We start from the raw sequence: 26309 nt of genomic DNA, 5'->3' as shown, positions 1-26309 counted from the left end.
TTCATCTTAATGTGAAACTCGCCACCGGAAGTCTTCATAGCGCTGATCCACGCGCCTTTACGCACGAGCGTGGCGCCCCGTGTGGTGCGCACTGGTCTCCACTCCGGTTCCAACTGCACGTCAGTGTGGCACAGACCGTCTGAGCGCGCACACGCACACCCTGCGCCCCTTACTTTTCGGGCGCACGCACACGCGCTCTGACGCACTCACACAGACACACACACAGATCAGGAGGAGAGGGAAGGAGAGAGAGAGAGCTCTTGTTTTATTCGCCTCCAACTTCTTCTCGCGTCTTTGCTTCTTTTTCGTCTTTCTGCGTCTCCTCATCCACCGATGCGAGGATTTCTTCTTCTCTGTTGTTTTCACCGTTGAACTGAGGGAAACCACTTCAGCCAACCCCGGGAGCATGTGAGATAACCCGCAGCTTCAACCAAGAAGAAGAAGAAGAAGAAGAACGGAACCAGAACTCAGAGAAATGGATAAACGGAGTTACTCCCTGGCGCTGCCGGCCGCGCTGCTCTACTTTGGACTTCTGGGATTTACCGCTGGACAGTTCTTTCCAGGTAAAGCGGATTTATTTGCTGCGTTTTATGGATTTTTATTGAAATGTCTCATCCATATTTTGTGTTTTTGATCTCGTGCGCTTTTCCCTCTTGGGTTTGGATCCGTGGCGAGTGTCAGTGCGTTTTATAAAAGTGGACGTGCGCGTTGGTTTGTGAGTTTGTTGCTGCACTTGTTATGTTTCTGGTTAATTTGAAGGTGAAGTCGTTTTGCTGCACGACAGAATTCGCGCAGCAGCTTTTACGCGCGGGAATCTAAACGCATGAGCAGATTCTCCTGGAACATGAAGGTCTTGTTTGTGAAGAATTTGTTTTTTTTAACGTCCAGTTCGTTGCTGATGTTGTTTGTTCGAGTCCTTACGACTGATGCCGGAGGGGCCGCGCTCCGCTCTCCCCCTGGCGCGCACCGGAGCTCCGGAGCGAAGTTTGGATGGAATCTGCTCCACGAAGCTGCTCGTTCCGCTGCGGGTTCACGAGCGAATCAAGTGTTGTGTGTTTTACTGTCGGTTACAAGTCGGTGATTTAATGGAGCTCACACGGAATAACAGGAGGTGCGGGCACAGAGCAGAGACCCGTCTGTTGTGGATGGTTCGAGCCGGAGTCGGTGCGTCGAGGCTCCGCTTCAGCGCAAAGCTGCGACCTGAGTGAACGCGTCACTTGGTTCATTCACGCAGGTGGAATTCATGCTCTTCACGCGCAAGTTAGTCTCGTAGAAGTCGAACCTATGAACGCTTTTTATTCAACTTCTACAGCCGAGTTAAAGCCGGATTCCACCTCATAAATTCATATTCAAAATCATAATCATATTGTGTGCAGCTGGTCCGTTAGTTGAGGCTCCGGGATCCCGTCTCGTCCCCCGGCTGCGTCTCCGCGCCGCGGTCCGGAGCAGCTCTGCTCGGGCACTTGTTACGCACCGGAGATGTTTGGAGAATTCGCGTTTGGCAGCTTCTGTCTGGATTTATAATCCAATCAGATACGATTCTTATGATTGTTATCGACCATGAATAGGAGCCAGACTCCGGATTACAGCAGCACCAGCGGAGGTTTAGCCCTCGGCTCTACAGCTTGTTTGATTCCCTGATAAAACACGAACGTCCCAAATGGAATTCAGGATAATACGCGCATGGAATCAAGCTGCGCGTGTGTAGAAGTTGAAGTCAGTTAATGCTTGTTGCACAAATACTGTGTTGAGCAGAATAAAAACCCCTGTGTGAATCCAGCGCGTTGATATTAAGATGCTGTGGAGACTCCATCTCCTCTGGTGTTTTAGTTCTATCTGCTCTTCTTCTCCACTGAGCAGCAAATCCTCATTTCACAGTTGTTCTCGATGGATGAACCAGATGGAGTCAGAGCTGATCTCAGAGCAGCAGCAGCAGCAGAGACTCGGATCTGTGTGCGCCTCCCTCGGCACCTTCTGCTTGGTATTCATGACCCGTGAGGCTGCAGAAAGAGAGACTCTGAAGGGAAGACTGGCTCTAAACACCGAGTCCTCCCTCCCTCCGTCCCCTCTGTCCCGTCTGTCTCTGTCCCCGGCTGGAGGAGCGCTGCAGCGCGGCGGAGCAGCCGTCTCTCTCTCTCTCTCCCCCCCCCCCACCTCTCTCTCCATCTCTCCCTCTCCGTGCGTAATGGTGCCGCGGAGGGGAAACCGCTTCGTTGCGCGTTATGGTGAAATAAAGTATCCAAGAGGCCAGAATGTTTCCCAAAGACAAGATCTGCTATAAACCGGTTTATATGAGACATGGTTATTAATCACGTGCTGGAGGAATCCAATCCGGTTTCACTCTTCAGACCTGGAGTCGAGTTGGGCTGCGATGTGCGTGATGGTATTTATGAAGTGGGCTCAGTACTCGCACCTAAACAGCTACTTCATCAGAGGTGTGTGTGCATGTGCGTGTGTGTGTGTGTGTGTGTGTGTTTCTCTCTCTCTCGGAGTGTGTTTGTGTGCGTGTGTTTGTGTGTGTGTGAGAGCGAGAAAGAGCTGAGGGATATTGCGCAATTTGGATGTTGTCCTCCTTTGTGCCGTTAGGGGGCGATATTTGCACATAAGATCTTTCAATCATGACACACACACACACACACACACACACACACACACACTCAAACACTCACTTCACACACACGCTCTCACTTAACCGAACATCTACAAATATCAATCTATCTCTCTGTCTCTCTTTCTATCAAACATAAACTTTTGATTAGGAAGAGAACATTGTGTAAGGTATTGGAGCTGTGTGGTCAGAAACCACTGGTGGTGAAATAGTTTAATCATTATTATTATTATTTAGACTGGAAGTATTTGACTTCAGCAGTGGGAGCTGTGGTTTGTGTCTCATCTGTCATCATTGATGGCATTCTAGTTTACTGTAGGTCGGCAGGATGACCTGTCTGTAGTTTGAATAAACTTTAGCTTTATCCATTTCACCTGTTTCACATTTCACGTTCAACAAAGGAAAAGCATGTGTCGACTGTGTGTGTGTGTTTCTGTGTGTGTTTGTGTGTGTGTTGTTGCCAAGCTGTGCGTCTGATCCAGTGACCGCTAACTGCTACATGCAGTCGGATCTGGAGGTGACCACCAGGGCGCTGAGGTGTGTGTGTGTGTGTGTGTGTGTGTTCAGCTGAAATGAAATTTACTATTTAGATCCCACTTAATTCGATTTATTTGGCACTATAAGGACAGAAGGGGACGAAGGGAAAGAAAGGGAACGAATGAAAGGAGAAAGAGGAAGGGAGTGACCATCACTTCCTCTGTCTGTCTCTCCTTGACTGGTTTGTCTCGTGTGTTGACGTGTCGGAGGGACAGGGGGACGTCTTCGGATTTGATCGAATCAACAGCCTTCAATTCCCCAATTATGGAGGCCTTTATGTGATTAGTGCGTCTGGAGCTTCATATGAACGTGTGACGCAGAGAGGGAGAGGGAGAGGGAGAGGGAGAGAGGGAGAGAGAGAGGGAGAGAGAGAGAGTCTTATAAACAGAGAGCGGAAGAAAAGAGAGATAAAGATGAGGAAGGTAAATGAGTTTAATTTGTGTAGAGAAAAACAGGAGGAGATGCAATGAGGAAGGAGAAGCAAGTAAAAGAAAGAGCAGGAGAAATGGGACTATTGATGGAGAAGGTTTAGAAGAAGAGAGAAAAGAGGGATGAAAAAATGGGCGAGGAAGAAGAAAGAAAAGGGGGAAGTACGGAAATACGGGGAGAGAAAGTGTAGAACACAGGAAAAAAGAAAGGGATGAATTAGGATGTTGAGAAAAGGAGGAAAGCAGAGAGAGATCTCGGAGACAGGAAAGATGGAAAGAGAGCAGAGGTGAAGAGAAGTGGAGGTGGATCAAGGAGAAATGAAAAAAAGAGAGAAGGGGAATGAGAAGGAGAGAAGGACCTTGAGGAAAAAAGAAATAGGAGACGAGGAGAAAGGGAAGGAGGTAAAGGGCCAGACACTGTGGGAAGAGAGATAGTCCCGTCGTCTGTTGCCTCATTCATCACTCGTGTCCGGGCGGGACGAAGGAGAGGAGGAAGAGGAGGGAGGCAACATGCATAAGGAAGAGTAGAGGACGAGTGGTCGGAGGAAACGACAGAGACAAAGGATGACAGGAGGGCAAGAAGAGAAAAAAGACACAAATTTGATTATGTCTGTGTGTTATCGACTGGCTGAGTGGCTGTAATTGTTTTCTCTCTCTCTGCCTGTGTGTGTCTGTGTGTGTCTGTGTGTGTGTGTGTTTGTGTGACACAGAGAGAGAGCTTCATGACAGGATCTCTGTCACCTCATGCCCCCCTCTCTTTAGTATGCTGTCCATCCTCCCTGTGTGTGTGTGTGTCGGTCTAATCCATGGCACTTATTCTATTGGCCCGACTGCCTGACAGCCTAATGGCAGGGCACGCTGAGTGCCGGGGGCGTCACGTGTGTGTGTGTGTGTGTGTGTGTGTGTGTGTGTTTGTGTGTGTGTGAGAAAGAGAGAGTTGTGTCTGACGCTGAATGAACCGAAGAGCGAGTCGTGGCGGATCTTTTGCTGATTCGTCATTTGTCTCATGTTTTCTATGTCCTAATAACTCTAATAATAATCATAAACAGTAATAACTGTCGCAGAGCAGGTCCATGTAAAGAACTGGATTGTGCCACACAGTTAAAACAACAGCTCTCTCTCTCTTCCCGTTCTCCCTTCTCTCAAAGATCCAGGTTTGCTCTTTTCATTCATCTTCATCTTCATCACATTGGGTCAGAGGTCAGGAAGCACAGGAACCTGCTCTCTGACACTTATCACGACCAAACACAAACCTCCTGGTGCTCTGAGGGACAGTTCCTGAATGAGATGTACGAGCAGTGAAGGATGAGGAACACGACTAACGGAAAGACAAAGGGATATTTATTTGCCCTGAGGGGGAATCAGTCGGGAGCTTCATCGGGATCCAGCAGCGCTCACAGAACACCACTGAAGCAAATGTACAGCTGCAGCCATTAAAGAGCCGGTTCTACTGATCACTGCCTCTCTTCACTCGGCCCGCAGGATATTTGACAACATGGGTTTTTAAAAAATCAAATAATAACTTCTTTAAATCCTGTACATTTTGGATGTACTGCAAAAACGCACACTTTGTATTTAGACCACACACACAACAGCATCTTCTATAAAGGCTCCTTGTGTGCAAGTATAATAATAATAATAGTATTTCTGTGTGAAACATGCTGGTGAGAGTTCTCCTGGAAAGTTTGCAGCAAAATTCTTTCAAACCTGAAAAATACCTCAACTCATTTCTTCCTCTTGAATTCAGGAGACACCAACAAACCTGCAGGCTTCCAACCTCGTTATTAAAGATACAGATCATATTTCAAGTTTGATGAGAAGAGCATGAATATCTGTTTTCATCGCAGCCGAGGAATAAAAGATCTGCCTGCCGGACACCGACGCTTTCATTACAACAGGTTGAAGCATTAATTACAGTTAACTCGTTCATTACATGAATTATACAGGGAGGGTTTGAGAGCAGCCCCATAAATTATAGAGCCGTCATAAATGATGGAGCATCCGGAGCCCTCAGCCTCCGACGGGCAGAGCGGCCTCGCAGACAGGATCCAGCCGTCGAGTGTTAAAAGGCCTAAATGATGTGGAAACAGTTGTTTTGTTTGTCGTGCTGCAGAGGCTGTTCACTCTGGCCTCGGGGCGGGGGGGTGCAGATGTTCCTCTCGTGTGTCTCTCTGCTCTGTGACTTCATCAATCAGCGTTTTGAGTCACTTCCAAGCTCTCGGAGGTTCAGGGGAAAGATCCTGGTGGACGCTTATCAGAGATTACGGGGCGGGCAATACTCCCTGGAATTAATATCAAGCTATTTCCCCTTTTTGGAAGAAGATCATGGTATTAGTTTTTATTCACGGTTTGGGAGGAGGAGCATCCTGTCCCGTGATGTCCTTCCATCTCAGATCTGATGATTGTACGTTTTGGAATCAGCCACGTGGACCCACCTCCCACGAGGACGGGTATCAGGGCGGGTTACTAAAGGTGTGAGGTCACAGCTGACTGTGAATATCAGGGTGAGCTGATGAAGAGGAGGGCGCGTGCTCCCTGTGTGGATGAAGGCTCGATTTCCAAAGTCCCTTATACGAGGAAAACAAAATAATGGTTGGAATGTCGGAGGAGTCAAACGTACACGGTGCAGCAAATTAAAAACTTCCCTTCCTCTCATTAGAATAACTGCTGATTAATGCAAGAGGTCTTAACGGAGCTTAACAAGGTTTCCGAGTAATTAATCCATATTTAATAGAAGATGTTAGGCAAGAGAGACCGGGAGGCTGCTTAATCAACAAGATTGGGGGGGGGGGGGGGGGGGGGGAGGAGGGGGGGGGGTGAGGATGGATGGCAGATAGAACATAAAGGAGGAAATGAGACATAAGTGAGTCGATGGTAATAAACAGTGATGGAGTTCAGCCGGAGGAGACAAAGAAGATATGAGATGATATTTGAGTTTAATTCGCTTTATTCTCACTTTGGCGAAATGGTAAGATTTGTCAGACTGTGTGTGTGTGTTTGTGTGTGTGTGTTTGTGTGTGTATGTGTGTGTGTGTGTGTTTGTGTGTGTGTGTGTGTGAGCTTGGATTGAATACAGATTACAGCCTCCCAGCCTGGTTAAGTGATACAGACAGAGAGACAGACGGTTGGACAGACAGGTGGACGGACAGAGAGACAAAAAAACATTTCCCCCCCCATGGAAGCCTCGCTTCACCTGTCAGTCACAGCGAGGGGAGAGAAAAAGGAAGAGCGATGTAGGGAGATAAATAAGTGTGTGTGTGTGTGTGTGTGTGTGGGGGGGGTGGATTGGGAGAAAGAAGTGAAGCGATGAAGAGGAGGTGAGAGGAAGAGAGCGAGAGCAATCGGCCGTGGAGGATAAAGGGCAGAAATGACAAATGATGGGAGAACGAGTGGGAGAGGGTGAGGAGGAGGAATAAAGGTTGTTGATTGCTGAGGAGGAGGAGGTGCGGAGAGAGGGGGGGGGGGGTGTATGAAGATCAGATAGTTGAAGAGGATGAAGAGACAAACGGATTTTTCATAGATGCTCTTCATCATGTAAATGTGTGTGAGATGTAACATGTCTTCCTGTCTGAGGGAAGTTTAATCCACTTCCTGTCTCCAACCAGTCATGGATCCTGATGCACAGTGGGAATCAAACCAGTTAGATGAATCTTAACCCCCCCGCCCCCCACCAAAAAGACATGGTTTCATCCATACGTGGATTTTGAAAGAAGCAAAGTCGTTCTCCACAGCTTCCTGTTTAAAAACTTCCATTATGGAAACATTAACATAACAAAGACTCCCTCAGATTCTACGTCTGGTTAAAAACAAAGGAACAAGCTACAGAGACGCAGAAAGAATCCGATGATCTGCGTTTAGTCTGTGTCTCTGTGCGTCTGTTCTCCGTCTGCTGCTAAACGCTCTAATAATACATCCACGTCAACTCCGACTTGACAGGAAGCTGAAGAGAGAACGAGAGCTCGACTGTAAACCACACGAATCACACGGAGCCTGTCGAGATTATTTATAGATGAAAGACCTGCAGCAGGAGACAACAGACTGAGACACAACAGACTGAGAGACAACAGACTGAGAGACAACAGACTGAGACACAACAGACTGAGACACAACAGACTGAGACACAACAGACTGAGAGACAACAGACTGAGACACAACAGACTGAGACACAACAGACTGAGACACAACAGACTGAGACACAACAGACTGAGACACAACAGACTGAGACACAACAGACTGAGAGACAACAGACTGAGACACAACAGACTGAGACACAACAGACTGAGACACAACAGACTGAGACACAACAGACTGAGACACAACAGACTGAGAGACAACAGACTGAGAGACAACAGACTGAGACACAACAGACTGAGAGACAACAGACTGAGAGACAACAGACTGAGACACAACAGACTGAGACAAAACAGACTGAGACACAACAGACTGAGACACAACAGACTGAGAGACAACAGACTGAGAGACAACAGACTGAGACACAACAGACTGAGAGACAACAGACTGAGAGACAACAGACTGAGACTCAACAGACTGAGAGACAACAGACTGAGACACAACAGACTGAGAGACAACAGACTGAGAGACAACAGACTGAGACACAACAGACTGAGACAAAACAGACTGAGACACAACAGACTGAGACACAACAGACTGAGAGACAACAGACTGAGAGACAACAGACTGAGACACAACAGACTGAGACACAACAGACTGAGACACAACAGACTGAGAGACAACAGACTGAGAGACAACAGACCGAGAGACAACAGACTGAGACACAACAGACTGAGAGACAACAGACTGAGAGACAACAGACTGAGAGACAACAGACTGAGACTCAACAGACTGAGAGACAACAGACTGAGACACAACAGACTGAGAGACAACAGACTGAGACACAACAGACTGAGACACAACAGACTGAGAGACAACAGACTGAGAGACAACAGACCGAGAGACAACAGACTGAGACACAACAGACTGAGAGACAACAGACTGAGAGACAACAGACTGAGAGACAACAGACTGAGACTCAACAGACTGAGAGACAACAGACTGAGACACAACAGACTGAGAGACAACAGACTGAGAGACAACAGACTGAGACACAACAGACTGAGACAAAACAGACTGAGACACAACAGACTGAGACACAACAGACTGAGAGACAACAGACTGAGAGACAACAGACTGAGACACAACAGACTGAGAGACAACAGACTGAGAGACAACAGACTGAGACTCAACAGACTGAGAGACAACAGACTGAGACACAACAGACTGAGAGACAACAGACTGAGAGACAACAGACTGAGACACAACAGACTGAGACAAAACAGACTGAGACACAACAGACTGAGACACAACAGACTGAGAGACAACAGACTGAGAGACAACAGACTGAGACACAACAGACTGAGACACAACAGACTGAGACACAACAGACTGAGAGACAACAGACTGAGAGACAACAGACCGAGAGACAACAGACTGAGACACAACAGACTGAGAGACAACAGACTGAGAGACAACAGACTGAGAGACAACAGACTGAGACTCAACAGACTGAGAGACAACAGACTGAGACACAACAGACTGAGAGACAACAGACTGAGAGACAACAGACTGAGACACAACAGACTGAGACAAAACAGACTGAGACACAACAGACTGAGACACAACAGACTGAGAGACAACAGACTGAGAGACAACAGACTGAGACACAACAGACTGAGAGACAACAGACTGAGAGACAACAGACTGAGACTCAACAGACTGAGAGACAACAGACTGAGACACAACAGACTGAGAGACAACAGACTGAGAGACAACAGACTGAGACACAACAGACTGAGACAAAACAGACTGAGACACAACAGACTGAGACACAACAGACTGAGAGACAACAGACTGAGAGACAACAGACTGAGACACAACAGACTGAGACACAACAGACTGAGACACAACAGACTGAGAGACAACAGACTGAGAGACAACAGACCGAGAGACAACAGACTGAGACACAACAGACTGAGAGACAACAGACTGAGAGACAACAGACTGAGAGACAACAGACTGAGACTCAACAGACTGAGAGACAACAGACTGAGACACAACAGACTGAGAGACAACAGACTGAGAGACAACAGACTGAGACACAACAGACTGAGACAAAACAGACTGAGACACAACAGACTGAGACACAACAGACTGAGAGACAACAGACTGAGAGACAACAGACTGAGACACAACAGACTGAGAGACAACAGACTGAGAGACAACAGACTGAGAGACAACAGACTGAGACTCAACAGACTGAGAGACAACAGACTGAGACACAACAGACTGAGAGACAACAGACTGAGAGACAACAGACTGAGACACAACAGACTGAGACAAAACAGACTGAGAGACAACAGACTGAGAGACAACAGACTGAGAGACAACAGACTGAGACACAACAGACTGAGACACAACAGACTGAGAGACAACAGACTGAGAGACAACAGACTGAGACACAACAGACCGAGACACAACAGACTGAGAGACAACATACTGAGACACAACAGACTGAGACACAACAGACTGAGAGACAACATACTGAGACACAACAGACTGAGAGACAACAGACTGAGAGACAACAGACTGAGACACAACAGACTGAGAGACAACAGACTGAGACACAACAGACTGAGAGACAACAGACTGAGAGACAACAGACCGAGAGACAACAGACTGAGACACAACAGACTGAGACACAACAGACTGAGACACAACAGACTGAGAGACAACAGACTGAGAGACAACAGACCGAGAGACAACAGACTGAGAGACAACAGACTGAGACACAACAGACTGAGACACAACAGACTGAGACACAACAAACTGAGACACAACAAACTGAGACACAACAGACTGAGACACAACAGACTGAGACACAACAGACTGAGACACAACAAACTGAGATACAACAAACTGAGAGACAACAGACTGAGACACAACAGACTGAGACACAACAGACTGAGAGACAACAGACCGAGACACAACAGACTGAGACACAACCTACTGAGACACAACAGACTGAGACACAACAGACTGAGACACAACAGACTGAGACGCAACAGACTGAGACACAACTCAAGGAAAACGGTCTTACTTTCAAAGTAAACAAAAAGCATGAAAACAATGTTATTCCTTAAGTACACACTTTCTTAATTTGGATTCATATAATAACATCAAGATCTTAAGTATAAGAAATGGAGCAGAAGAAGAGAGGATTTTAATCTTTATGAATTTTGATGATCTAAAAAGTTTAATGTCGGCCTAGGATGGGCGATTTAGTGGTGATGTCATCGATCTCATAACCAGTCCCACGACTTTCTAACAGATGCATATGGGATATAAACTTTTACATTAAAACCCTCTTTCATTAGGTGAATTGGCTTAGAAAGAACATGAATGTCATCGTTTTTTGCATCGGACCTTTAGCATAAAAATGTGATCAGTTTTAATAAAGTATGAATATTTTTGTGTTTCTTATTGTTGAGTTATTCCCCCCCCACTCCCTCCTCCAGCCTCTGAGGCAGCCGGGTCTGTTTCTACTACCTGATGATAATTGCAGAGCAGCTGCTTGACTCTCTTCTTTGTTGTTGGGTTATTCGACTGACTAATTATGAAAATGCTTTAAGTCCTTCACAATCCTGTGCGGGGGGGGGGGGGGTAATGGTCCATTGAAACACTCGTAACGTGCACGGACCTGCAGGAAACAGGTGCACGGCCCATTCCAGCTCCGTGAGTGGAGTTTGAAGCGGTCCCATCATTTTTAAAGCCCAGACTCAATGGTCCCAGTTAAACGGCAGGAACACCATCAACGGCTTCTAATTATAAAAGCTCTCGTTCTTCAGTTTAACAGCGGAACTGAATGTTTCACATCTTCTGTTATTTCTTTTTATCCCCAATGAATCATATGTTTGAGAGATTAAAACCTGTCTGAAATGGATGTGGCTAAATCGTCTGACCACGCCCACCAAACACTAGATTGTCGGATGTGTCACGCTAACATGTACGACAAAGTGTATTGAGGTATAACGTGAACCCTAAAGAAAGACATCAATTTGAAAATGACATCACTTATTCATTAATATACTCACTACACCACATATCGTACTATTGTGAAGTTTCACCGGGAAACAGGAAGTGGTTGTATTCTCACTCATTGTCTTGGCGCCACCTGCTGGACACAGGAAGTGATTTATTGTGGTGTGTGTATTGTTTGCGAGACACTGACAACATGTGTCGTCCTGTCGAGTTGTGCATCAATTCAGAAAACACTTCACAAACCGCTGTGGTCATTGTGGTGCAGATGACTTGTTGTCCACTGTTGTGTGAAGAGATCGCAACACAATTACGTGATTAATCAAGCAACAGTTAACATCTCAACCCCGAAGCCTTGTGTTGCTTCTTCCTGTCTGATGCTGTTATGCTGATTAAAGCCTTGTGCACATGTTCCCTGTCAAGTGTCGACAACAGGAAGTGAACCCACGATGACTCCTGGCACATGTGACCACCCCCCCCCTTTGCGTTGTTTTCTTTAGCTTCTAAACTTTAAAATAACACAGACGCCCTTTTTTAAAGCAGGTTCTGCAGTGCAGCTGTTTTTTTTATGTCAGTTTTCATCTTTTATGTATTGATACGCAAACTTTTCCAAGTCAACCAGAGTCGCTCAAAATATCTCAGCTGTTGTGTTTTGTGAGTGAAGAGAGAGTGAGGGATTCTTGTCGAGGGGAAGATGGAGTGTGACAGGGACAGACAGGACTGATGAAGAAGAAGCTGGTCGTGTGTCCTCTCGGTTCTGGGCTCGGCTGCTCCCTCACATCTGAAGACAGACAGTCGAGGTGTGTCGGGCTTCTACCCAGCTCGCCTGCTGGTTTCCATCAGTTGTGGGTTTACTGGTCGTGCCAGGGTAGACACAGAATTCAGTGGATGCACTACATATCCCATCTGGCCTGGGAACATCTTAGGATCCCCAGGAAGAGCTGGAGAGGAGCATCTGGACAACCTCAGCCCAGATAAGAGGAACAGGATGGATGGATGTTTTTTGGAAAAATTCTTCAGCTGAAAAATAAGGGTAAAAATAAAAGGAGTCCATGTTTAGAAGTCTAACTTGTACAACTTTTGTCTCACTCCTGCAAAGCAACAGAAGCTGCAACTCCCTGCGAGCCCGAGTGTGTTTCTATCTCGCTGTCAGTCTCTGGCCCGGAATAGCTTGACTGACAAAGAAGCAACACAACCCAGAGACACACACCAGCAGCAGCAGCCGAGTGTGTCGACTCTCAGAGCAGATAGAAGCACGGCCTCTCCGTTTCTACAGATTAGAGCGGAGAGAGATAACAAGAGAGAGGAGGGCGATTAGAGAGACGCAGCTTTATGGATAGATGGAGATGGAAGGTGGGAGGTGGTGGTGGTGGTGGTGTTGGTGGGGTGGGGGGGCGATGAAAGAGGAAATGACAGCCCAAGATGTAAAATGAGGAAGATAAACGGTGAGAGTGAGGGAAGGTGACGGGGTGAGAGACAATAAGAATTACGCCGACAGAGGGGGAGAGAGGGAGAGAGGGAGGGGACGCTGTGCAAACAGAGCAGGAGACAAAGGAGGACGTCCTCGGGTAAATGGAGGGCAAGGCGGGGGGGTCAGCGAAGACAGACGGACGTCCACATTGTCCGGTTTGTCCAAATATTGACAAATACAACAAATACCCACCTAACTAATTTTGGCTTAATGTCTGGATATAGTGCAAGGAGGCGGAGACATGTCGTCCATCTTTATTTATAGTCTATATCTATATATCTATATATATATATGGATAAATATATATATAGATATATAGTCTGTGGATGTGGCAGTTAACATGGGCAGCTAACATCAGCTGATCACAGTTCTAGACATAAACATTGTCTTTGGTTAGTTTTAGTTGACTTCTAGGAAACTTCAACTTTGTCCACTCACACCAGAGACTGTAACTGTGAAACACACACACACACACACAGACAGACACACGCACACACACACACACACACACACACACACACACAGTGTTAGGTATTAAGGAGTATTAGTGCAAGTGTAAGCCACAGACGGTAATGAACTTCCCTGCTGCTCGATAGACCCCCGGCTTTGGCTCCGAGCCCCTGTGTGTGTGTGTGTGTGTGTGTGTGTGTGTGTGTGTGTGTGTGTGTGTGTGTGTGTGTGTGTGTGTGTGTGTGTGTGTGAGAGTGCGTGTGCGTGTGTGTCAGTGGTAGGAGGAGACAGCTCTGGGAAGGTAACAAGGCCCTTGTCTTATGCCTCTTGAGGTCCTATTAACCTTTGCTCAACATTCACACACACACACACTCACACATTATCCTTTTTGGACTGTCCCACTCCGACACACACACCCTCATGTTCTCTTTTGTTTCTCTCACTCTGACACACACACATGCACACGCGTACAAACACACACACACACACACTATGTCCTCACTAAGGAGATTTAAGAGCTGGTTAATTAGTAGGCTGAGACTAATTTTCTGTTGAAAGTTAATGCCACCGTCACGCATGGCCCCCTGTGGAGAGGGTCAGAGTGCGCCGGCTTGTGTGTGTGTGTGTGTGTGTGTGTGTGTGTTCATGTCGTATGGACACAGCTCTTTTTTTTAGCCGTGTCCTCTGACTGTTAATGGTTGTGTAAACTCTTTGTACAAACTACTATCAAGTTCACGATTTTTTGTTGTCGAGATCACATGAACGCACATTCTTCCTGAAGTGCGACGCTGGTTTGAGTGTGATCACACTGGCAGAGGAACAACAGGACGATCAATGCTCTGCAGATTCACATCTCAGTTCACGTGCACACAGACACACACTTGAGACGAGACGACAGACAGAAGAAAGCCGGTTATTCAAAGCTGCCGTTGTGGCCTAATTCCCGGCGACTATCTTTAGAGAAGCGAGTCTCACTCAGCTCTCAGGGTTCGATTCCCGGAGTGGAGCTTTGATTTGAAACTTAACTTCCAGGATTCAGCCAAACGTCTCATTTCACAGGAGATCAACACTTTGAGAAACACGTCAGGGACTCAGGAGACATGTCAGACTTTCTTTACGTCCATGATTATAGTTCCTGTCCTGGACGTTTGAAGGTTGGTTTGACATCCTGTCTCTTTAAGACCCCCCTCTTGATAAAACCCACTCTGCTCTGATTGGTCAGCTGCTCTCCTCTGTTGTGATTGGTCCACCACTTCGGGCGTGTCTAGAAAATTTCGGCCTCTGCTCTCTGGCTTTGTTCGGGGGCGTGTCAGGCTAGCTGCTGGGCGTGCACTTTGAAAGCTGATCACTGCTTCATTTCCTGGTTGAATCTCATTGGCTGTGAAGAGTCGGGCGTTTCCTGTTTCTTTCCCCGTGAACACGTCGTGTCCGTGTTGTTTTCAGAAAGCAGGAGGTCAGATATGTAGAAGGCATGTTAATGACATGTAAATGAGTAGCCCCATCACCGAAGCCACTGTCCAGTTCCCACTGTGGTTCCCAGTAATGAGGTCTGTGGACTAACGAGCTCAGGAAACGCACAAAGTTAATTCAGGACTTGAGGATTAGATTGTGTCTCAAACTCAAATATTTCACAGTTTGCAAATAGTTGTTTCCCTTTTATTTAAATTCTTACCTTCATTTGTTTTAGTCTTTATTCTGACAGCAAATATATTCAAGCTCGGTTTCTCTTTCGCTCCCTCCCTCTCTCTCTCTCTAAGTCTTCTTTCTATCTCTCTCTCTGGTTGATTTCTTTCACGGCGCCCTCTAGTGGACGCAGTAATTATGACTGGATGAAAGCAGGAGGTCGGGGATGAACTGATGACGCGACTTCGGTGCAGGAGGTCGTTTATCGTATCTACGAACGTTACACAACGTTAATCACGTTTCTTACTAATTATTCAAACCTTCAATATTAAATAAACCTAACTGATGGTGATTCTTCCATAATTTGAACCACAATGACATCAACGATCAGATTCACCTGCCGCCATTGAGCTGATGTGTGTGTCTGTGTGTGTGTCCCTGTGTATTTGTGCTTGTAGTTTTGTTCGAGGTTTGCGTGTGATTTTTGTTGTGTATTTGTGGTTTTCCTTCTGGGGAAAAACAACAACATCACAGTGTGGTGATGAATAAAGCTGACACCACCTGGAGGGTGTGTGTGTGTGTGTGCGTGTTTGTGTGTGTGTGTGTGTGTGTGTGTGTGTGTTTGCTGCCTACTCCACCACCTCCAGGCACTGTGCAGACCTACAAGGTCACAAACTATCTTTTCCCCATAACGTGAACGTGTTTGTCTGTATTATTTTATTTTTGGGTGTGTGTGATTGTGTGTGTGTGCACCTGATAGTGTTTAACATTGGTCTTCATTGTGTTACAAACCCAAAGGTTCTCATTAAATGACCTGAGCAACGATCCTTGATATTGATGATGGCTCACTTTTATAATTAATACAGTTTTTTAATAATTAAAGGCTTTTGATGATCTCGGAATTATGACAGCAACAGAGAAAAGAGAGACACTGTGTGTGTGTGTGTGTGTGTGTGTGTGTGTGTGTGTGTTAGAGTGAGAACAGGAGAGAGATGGATGACTTTCGTTCACACTTTCACACACTGATGCTGCCCTGGGGTTCGTCTGTTCGTGTGTGTTTTTGCGTAGCACTTTATGTTTGTGTGTGTGTGTGTGTGTGTGTGTGTGTGTGTGTGTGTGTGTGTGTGTGATTGGCAGCAGTAATTGGTGTCTGGTTTGGTGGAGGAAACAGTGAGTGAATACAGTCATGGAATACTGATACTGGCCGTTCGGACCTGGAATACACAAATACACAAAGACAAACACACACACACACAGACACACTAATGCTGCTTCCAGAAATGTACTGAAGACTGGATATTTTCCTGAAAGTTTCCAGAGGGGCTGGATGTGAAAACTCAAATATATATTCCGAAACCTTTCCCTGCTAGTCTACCGTTCAAAGCTTCCCAGAGAGCCATGAAACTCGAAGAACACAAAGATCTCAGAACAGACACACACACACAGACACACACACAGGCTGTAAAAAACCTGGTATTTGCAAAGGATGTTGTCATCAGCCTTACAATCAACAATTCCGACCCCTCCTCTCTCTCTCTCTCTCTCTCTCTCTCTGTTAATTGCCGTAAAGTTCAGGTCTAAAGACCAAACAACAGTCAAAACCAATTGTTAGCGTAGCCGCGCTGCACAAAGGTGAGGTACTGCATTAGCATTTAGATGAGAGAGAGAGAGAGAGAGAGATAGAGAGAGAGAGAGAGCGAGAGAGAGAGAGAGTAATTACACCTCGCTCTGTGGTCCACATTAGTGATTTGTGTTGTGACTGAATGTCACATTTATTTATGTCGTATACCAGAGTGTGTGTGGGTGTGTGTGTGTGTGTGTGTGTGTGTGTGTGTGTTGGTGACATCCACACCAATAGGGTTTGGTTTGACACGGAATTAAAACAAAATATGTCTTCGTCCACACCTGACAACATGTCACATGACCGTTCACGTACAGTGTGTATCGTGTGTGTTGGTGTCAACAGGAAGTAGATTGTCGACACTGAAGATTGTCGCTTAGCTGCATTAAAGACACTACATACGAGGGTCCCAGAATGATAGTAATACCAGAACACACACACAGACACACACCCACAGACACACACTCGGCTCCACAGTTAGTAATAAGGTGCTATCGATAGCTCCTTGCGGTTACATGACATTTGTAATTAGAGGATTTGCCGCGTATTTGTGTTGGTGAGCGTGTCGCTGCGAGTGGAGGTCAAAGGTTAATTCCCTTTAATACTGACTGATAAACCAGACCTGACTTATTGATCGCTCCTCCCGGGCTCCTGCCTCCCACCTTCTCCTTGTTTCCACCTCTCTCTCTCTCCTTATCCTCCCTTTTCTCTTCTCCTCCCGGTCCACAGCCTCACAGCACTGAGCCCCAGCTCCACCGCTCCGTCGCCCGCTGGACCATTACCTCTCCGGCTTCATTCTAATTAGCTGAAAATGAAGAGAAGGACGATGTAGAAAGTAAAAGGGAAAAAGGAAACACGTATAAGAAGGTGAACAAATAGAGCAGAGGAATGGGAGAATAAAAGTAAAGGAGGCAGGGGAGGAGAAAACAGAACTTGAAGACGGAGACTGGGAAGAGAATTTAAAATTAAGATGTTATGAAAATGAGACGAAGGAAAAGAGTTGCAAGAATAAAAGAGAAGAAGAAAGAATCGAGAAATTAGCTCAGAATCAAACAAAGTAACCTTGACTCTTTCACCCTCCCTCTCCCTCTCTCTCTCTCTCTTTCTCTTTCAAGTGTCCACCATTTAAACACACAAAAACACACACGCACACACACACGCACATAATCAACTGTGCAATCCAGTACCATCCATCTGTGCTTGGACGTGATTATAGGTGGTCTAAAAAAATCCTGCTGTTTGCAAAGTAGGATGTGTGTGTTTGTGTGTCTGTGTGTGTGTGTGTGTGTGTTTGTGTGCATTCATGAGTGCTAAATAGCTAAAAGGGTTCTTTCTATTCATCCTGCAGGTGATACTTGTAAGTACACTCCTTTAGCTGTTATTATGGAGCTACTTTTATCTGTGTGTGTGTGTGTGTGTGTGTGTGTGTGTGTGTGTGTGTGAGACCAATGAACTGCTGTGTATCTGCAGCTGGCTGATTGGTGACTGCTGCGTCCAGGTGTGTGTGTGTGTTTGCGCGTGTGTAAGTGTGTGTGTGTGTGTGTGTAATTCATCCCCTTTAAACCGAATTACCCGAAAAAAGAACCATTCCTCTGAATATCTGCCGTCCCTTTGTTCCATGAGAGTTTTGCCGCGTGTGCACACAGAGAACTTCTATGTTCACTACACAAGCAGATTTCAAAAGATCCGAAGCTGCTCTATACTGTGATCCCTTCTCTTTATGTATCACAATAAGTAAACAGTGTAAAACTCAGAGATATTACTTTGAATATCCCTCTATGTTGTGTTTTTTTGCCTTTCCTCAGGGGTCACAGGGTCAAATCCGTGCTAATAGCTCCTGAGCAGAGTTCTTCATAAGTGAGAATCTTGATGAAAGTTATTGAAATGTGTCAGAGCTGCAGAAAACGTTCCACAACACAGTTATGTATTTCCCTTTTAGCCTGTTTGTGTTTTAAAGACGAGTCAAGGAGGGTCAGAGTCATCTATTTGCTGGAGATCTACATTCTCCAGCAAATAGATCATTCTCCCTCTTGAAGGGCAAAGTTTTTGATAATTATTTATATATATTTAAAAGTAAAAGTGCAGTATGGAAAAAGCCTATGAATGTTCTGAATGGACTGGTTCATTGTCAGCACTTTGGACTCTCACTGGATTTAGGATTCGACTTGTGTTGTTGCTGAAGGAAAAGGAAACGTAGAGGTGATGATACTAAGAATAAGAAATGACCTGAGAGGGGACACGAAGCTGAAATATTGGAGAGAAATGGTAAAAGATGGATTTAGGACATGATTAAAAAAGGACAATATGATCCATAAAACACAAAATGTGCCAGAAAGACCATTGAACCAGTTTCCATCATGTCCCTAACCAGAGGAGGAAACAGCAAGAAGCACAGATGGTAGAGAAATGTACAGAATAGAAAATATGATAAAAACAAATCAAGGTTCACAGGAACAAACTGTGAAGGTGAGCAGAGCACCGTGTGATTCCTCCTCTGAACGTGAAGTGAAGTATAGTGTATATACTGTATAGTATATAAAGACTTCCAGGACAGACTTGTCAACGAGACACTGATGTGTCCGCGTCAGAGACGAGAGAATCTCGAAGCTCAACGAGGAGGAAGACGTCGGCGTTTAGAAGACATGACGCTATCATGTCACCACGTCGTTAGCATGTTAGCATGGTCGGCTGCCTGCAGGAGCTAATGACTGTGAAAACAGCTGCTCGGGACGCCATGTTAGTCCAGAGCCTCGGGAGCTGATAGTTTAATGAGGCCAGAAAGCTGCTGACATGCACGCACACACTCACACACACTTACACACTCACATGCAAACACACACACACACACACACACGTACACACACACACATGCAAGTACAAAAACATGCCCTGAACCCCGTCCTTATTCCAAGTCAGTGAACTTATGTTTCTAAAACTGGAAGCAGAATTGTGTGTGTGTGTGTGTGTCTGTGTGTGTGTGTGTTTGCATTTTTCACCCCCATACAAATATGCAACTTGTTTCCAGAGAAGTGAAAGCCATGTTTTCCCATATTCAACTTTAAAAACATCTTATTTAGGTGATAGCTAAACATAATTAAAAGTTTAAAAGTTTAATTGCATCTCGAATCCTTTTACACGTCCAATTAGACCTTTGATGAATAGTCCTGTGTGTGTGTGTTTGTGTGTGTGTGTGTCGATCTGTGTGTGTGTGTGTGTGTTTACATGTGGGGGTGTTGGATTAAAGAGTTGAAAGCTCCGCTGTCCTCCCACATCTTTTCAAACTCAAAGGACAGGCTACTTTTTCAAAGTCCTCTCAAGGCTCCGGTGCCTTTCTCTCCGTGATGGAGCAGATAATTCTCCGGTTAGCCTCCGAAAACAAATCACAGCTTTGCACTCGTCCACTTTTTAAAACATCGCTAACCATATGTTGTTTGTCAAATTTCAGGCATCGCGCTTTTGAGACAAACACAATTTTTCGACAGGGGAGAAATTGGAAATGTAAAATCACTGACTGAAACAAGGTCATTTTTTTTTTTTATTCCTCGTTCCTAAAAGAATCCAATTTAAACCAATCGTGTGTGAAATATTTGAAGACTCATTTCTTTCTCCTAAAAGGAACCAATCAGGGCTTGGATGGCGGAGAGGAGTCTGAAAGTGTGGTGGCTAGGATCTTCATTTTGTTACCAGTCGTCCCAGTAGATCACACAAAACATTCCCTGTAACAGCAAACAAACACAATGTGAGCATGAATCACAACAACTGATAAACAATATAATCATGAGACGCAACTAGATGCAACTCAAACAAGGCCTCTGGGAAATGTGATTGTTGCAGGATTATGTAAAAGACAACTCCAAAGAAAGAGGCTAATAAGTGAAGGTTGTGTGTGTGTGTGTGTGTGGGGGGGAGGGTTGTGAGTCTTGCTGCAGTTCGACCTCTGAACTCGTTGCTCGGCCGCTTCAGGCGAAGAAGAGGAGCTGTGATATGAATTTGTTTTGATGATGAAAACCTGGAGAGCAGAGTCTGACATGACTTGATGTCAGGCGTGGATCTGCAACATGGCCGCCCACTCATCCATGTGCAGCAATCAAAGACGTGTATTTGTTTACCATCTAACAGTTTACTGGGGTCAAACTGAAATGTTTAGTTTTCGATATGTGTCTTTTATAATAGCCGGAAATATGAAGTGTAGTGTGTGCTGCAGTACTGTGGATGGCCACTAGGACTGATATATCAAATCCAACCATAGACTGTAAACAAAGAGGTGAAGCTGAGTACGTCTCCATCGCCACCTGGTGGCTGGCTGCAGAAGGCGTCATAGATCCCGCCTCCTCCATGTTAGTGGATGGGAAATGTTTGTGTGGTTGAAAGAACAGAGGGAGGAAGAGGACGAGACAGCGGGGGGACGAATGGACAGAGAGTGAGGAGAGAGAGAGACAGAAAACGTCCCCTGGCTTTTACAAGTTGAGGTGTTTCTGTAGCACGAACCATTGACCTGACCGTGAGCCAACTGTCCTTCATTGTGTTTGTGTGTGTGTGGGTGTGTGTGTGTGTGTGTGTGTGTGTGTGTGTGTGTGTGTGTGTGTGTGTGTGTGTGTGTGTGTGTGTGTGAATAGGTAGTGAGGCAGCCAGCACTGTGACAGGGAGGACAGTGGGAGGATGTATCTGTCAAGAGTTCAGTGTGGTGTGTTCATGTGTCTGTGTGTGTTCGTCTTCAGTTTGTATATGTGTGTGTGTGTGTGTGAGTGTGCATGTGTGTGTGTTGACCACTGTTGAAAGCTGTCAGTGGGAGACAAGTTGAGGTGAGGAGAGGTCTCTAGTGTGTGTGTGTGTGTGTGGAGGGATGATTCTATGCTCATGTGTTTAGGCCTGTTGTCAGTGTGTGTGTGTGTGTGTGTGCGCGTGTGTGTGTGCGAGTGTCTGTACTGGGCTGTGTTAAAGCTCCGTTCCACCCGACCACCCGGGTCCAGACCAGCTGTCAGTCATTTTGGTCCATTCTCCCCCTGCTCAACACCTCCACCAACACACACACACAGACACACACACACAATATACGACAAAACCATAGAAACACAAAACTAAAATTCAAACGCACATGATGGACACACACTCATGTAAATGTTGTGTCCATCATCTTATCCACAAATCGGAGTCTCTCTGTTAGACCGGCTACGAAGAGTAAAACCTGTGTCTGAGTGCTTTCACTAACAAGTCAGGACACACACAGACTCACACGCACACACACAAACACACAAACACACACACTCACACACAGAAAAAAATGAAGAAGAAGAAAAACAATATCTCCGTGTGACACACATGTAGGAAAGGGAGTTTGTGGTGATAAGGAAAATCACGTGATCTTGGAGTTGATGCGTCACTTCCTGTCTCTGCAGGAAACCCCCCCCTGCTGTGTTGCTCCTGTGTGAAAAGTCAACAGCAGACAAAGTCCACGTCTGAAAACGTTTGTGTTGTCTTTGTGTTTTCATGTGTTATTGTCAGACTGATACAACAAACAGTCGGATTAACCTGAACCACGATTCCCTCAAGTTGCTCTGTGGTTGTAAAAAATAACCAAACTGGAGTCGGGGGGGGGGGGGGGGGGGGGGGGGGGTTTGAGAGATGAAACATTTTCCTCTGGAGTTTATATATTTCTGGAATGTGATGACGCACTTCAGTAACACAAGGCTGTTGTGTGTCAGTCGGCAGAGCTCTGGTGATTTCATGTCATTTACAGTCGGACTCGGCTCTGAGAGGAAAACGGCTTCAGGTGCAGGTTGTTCTGTTGGAGCAAGGTCACTGACAGGTTAGCTGGAGTCATAATGTAGAGGGGGGGGGGATGCATCACTTTTTAACATTTCTGTCGGAAATAGGCCAATGGCAGGCTCTGGGGAGAGTGCACACACACACACGCACACTCACACACTCACACACTCACACACTCACAAAAATAAAATCAGTAGAATGATGAAAGAAGTAGAGAGAGAGAGTTGGAGGGTTATGCACCTGTCCAAAGCTATAAATACACACACACGCACACACATTCACACACACACACACACACACACACACACACACACACACACACACACACACACACACACACACACACACACACACATCCACACACACACACAGCCCTTGGGTACACCCGTCCTTGCTCTCCGGTCAGGGTGAAAGGATGACCTGGTTTCAACAATATGACCTCAGGTGGTACAAACACAAAGACACACAAACTCTCTGACTTTCAAACAAATAAACACACACGCACACATGCTGGAGCATTCGCACAAATAACTGAACCTGCAACTGCAGAGATTGTACCTTTTATCAATTAGAGCGTAGTGTATACCTCGGGTTTTATAATGGTCTATGACACACAAACACACACACACACACACAGACACACAGACACACACAGAGAGGAAGATGGGTAATCAGTGTGTGTGTGTGTGTTCTTTGTTCTTTGTTACTGAAAACATTCTACGTGGACAAAGGGCAGATGATGAATCACAGATGAATATTTCCAGCTGCTCTGAATCTGAATAGAGCAGATTTGACCCTCATATTATGCAAATGAGTAAAAGTCTGTTGTCGTGTGGACATGGGGACGGAACCCTGAGCCCAGGAACCAGAAGGACCCAACATCTCTGTGTCCATCGAGAACCTCCTGGTGCTGGAATCTGAAGCAGAGGTCCAACTGTCCGGTGGCTCCATGGCCCGGCAGCGCAGCCGAGAGGAGGTTTCATTTAAAGTATTAATCCTGAGAGAGGTGAAGAGTGAAGAGCCTCTTCTTCCCCTTCGGAATATTAACAGGGATTGAACTGGCATTGGCTTAAAGGGATATTATGTGCAGTAGCTGTGAACTGTGTGTCTGTGTGTCTGTGTGTGTGTGTGTGTGTGTGTGTTACAGTCATACAAATCCTCAAACTGTGTATTTAAGATGTTGTTTTAATGCAGATTTCAGACCAGCTGTCAGTCGAACAATGACAACTACCTTTTAATATGAGGAAGCTCGAGATATTGTACATCCTGACTTACAGCAGGTATTCATACTTCTGAGTATTAGAACTGCTTTGGAGTCAGTTTGTAGTTTGACCACATTTCAACACATTGAACAAAATGCATCGAAGATTGGCTTTTTAAATGATGTCCAGTCATATACTGAGAAATAGACATTAGCCAAAGTGTCAGTTGGACCTTTATGTTGAGAAACCTTCAATTAATGTGATAAAAGAATCTAATGGGAATATGCAGGTCACTGGTTTAGAGCAAGTGTTGGTCAGCTGATTTAATAAACGGTGTTTTAGTTTGGACTTTAGTAAACTCAACAGATGTGCAGTGAAGTGAAAAAGGACATTTGAAGTTACATGTAAAGTTCTCTCAACTTAAAATATGATGTGATATGATGTTTTGTTTTCAATCTATAAAAACGCACAGTTACGAGTTCTATAAACTTCACTTTTATAGATGAGTTGATCTGAATAGTTACTTAAAATAGTACTTCTTAATTTAATGTCAGTGTTTAAGGTGAGTAAACTTAAAAAAGCTTTGCGGCTGATTTCTCTTTATTGATTTCAATCTATTTCCTTTGGTACAGTGAGGAATATCTGATATCTAATATATGTGTTTCACTCCTGATGCTTCCACTTCCAGTTTATCTCCTGGAAGTGACAGCAGGTCGTTGAGGTACGAGTCAGGTCCAGTGTGTTCACCTCCCTGTGTTTCTCCATTATTCTCTCTCTCTGAGCTTTATTGCATCTCGGTTAATTATTGAGCCGTGAGCTCGGCCAATCAATGACCATTTATAATTCAGTGGTTTAACCTATCACAGCGAGCGGAGGAGAAAACCTGCGACTACAGCAGCAATACTTCACTTTGACGTGAAGACCAGTCCAGCAGCTGTGAGTGTGTGTGTGTGTGTGTGTTTGCTGTGAAAGTGCAGAGGATTAATCTTAGCCTGTGCACACACACACACACACACACACAGACTCCATCACTCTGTGTACCCATCAGTAAGTGTAGCAGTGAGGTGAGGATGTGGTCGTACAGCGGGGGTGAAGGTGAGGTCACCTCCACACTCACTCAGCTCAGATTTAAAATCTCTTCTTCTCCTTTTTCAATCTTGGCTTCTAATCCACAGGGAACCAATCATATTACACCCAGAATCCAGAAAGGAGTGAAGAAGTGAGATGAGTTCAAGTGAACGTTCGGACATCAAGTATCAAATGATCAAGAAGAAAGATGTCATTTTCCAACGTGGACGGAATTTTGAAAATCTGCAGCTTGGCATGTAAACTTGATATGTTGATTATAATTTATCTGCCTTAGTGTGTGTGTGGGTGTGTGTAATGTTTTGAAGTATCTGTGTAAACAAACACACGTGGGAATAATTGCAAGCAGTACTTATTTATCACCCAGTGAATTCCCCGAGCTGAGGAAGAGGAGGGTGTTTACTGCCACAGCTCTCTCTCTCTCTCTCTCTCTCTCTCTCTCTCTCTCTCTCTCTCTCTTTCTCTTTCTCTTTCTCTCTCTCTCTCTCTCGCTCTCTCCAACTAACCCACACGTAAACACACGTGCATATGTGTTTCATTAAAAACATGCATGTACACAAATATATAAATTCAGAAACCCAAAGTTTCAATGCCAGCATATAAGTTTATGTGTTTGTGTGTGTGTGTGTGTGTGTGTGTGTGTGTGTGTGTGTGTGTGTGAGTGAGTGTGTGTGTGAGTGTGTGAGTGTGTGTGTGTTTGTGTGTGTGTGTGTGTGTGAGTGTGTGTGTGTGTGTGTGTGTGTGTGAGTGTGTGTGTGTGTGTGTGTGTGAGTGAGTGCGTGTGTGAGTGTGTGAGTGTGTGTGTGTGTGTGTGTGTGTGTGTGTGTGTGTGTGTGTGTGTGTGTGTGCGCTGTGCACTCTTCACAGCCAGCAGCGTCTGTTTCCTGCTCAGTAATCAGAAACGAGCAGCAGTGAAGACGCAGCACAGGCTCTCTACAGAAGCTGATCATCTCACTCTGACAAAGTTCATGAGTTTGAGGCGTTTTGTTTACGACCCTGTGAGGCTGCGTCAGAAACCTTCATCAGCTCCGAGCAGCTCGGGAGACAAATGGACTCGTTTGGTTTTATTGTTTGTATTTATTGACCATGTTAGGGAGAGAGAGGGAGAGTGAGGGCGAGCCGAGCCAATCAGAACATTGATCGACCGGCAGCTTCACGTCCAAGAACTGGAACATGACGGAGCTGAATGTGGAGAATTAAATTATTATTGTCACAGAGACACTGATTCAACCTCTTCTTCCTCTTCCTCCTCTTCCTCCTCTTCCTCCTCCAGCACTTTCCAGACCCTCGAGCCTCTTTAAAGTTGTGTTCTCAGTGTTTCCTTCCTCCAGTGTGTTGTACGAGTTGTGTGTGAATGTAAAAGTTCTGCAGAGTGAAGAAGCCCCGGGTGAAATCGATGATGATT

General features: G+C 45.5%; 1 protein-coding gene across 1 annotated transcript in view; it reads left to right on the top strand.

The window, feature by feature from the left end:
* The first annotated feature begins 227 nt into the window (after positions 1–227).
* The window catches only part of ptprt (protein tyrosine phosphatase receptor type T), a 193460-nt gene continuing 167378 nt past the window's right edge, over positions 228–26309 (top strand). The window contains exon 1 of the mRNA XM_062409429.1: positions 228–563. Coding sequence (XP_062265413.1) covers positions 476–563 — 88 coding nt within the window. The 5' untranslated portion in view covers positions 228–475. The remainder of the gene's footprint in view (positions 564–26309) is intronic.

The sequence above is a fragment of the Platichthys flesus genome, chromosome 2, assembly GCF_949316205.1.
Source record: "Platichthys flesus chromosome 2, fPlaFle2.1, whole genome shotgun sequence".
Classification (NCBI taxonomy): domain Eukaryota; kingdom Metazoa; phylum Chordata; class Actinopteri; order Pleuronectiformes; family Pleuronectidae; genus Platichthys; species Platichthys flesus.
Note: the sequence above shows the minus strand (reverse complement) of the source record. Positions and strands in the feature narration are given on the sequence as shown.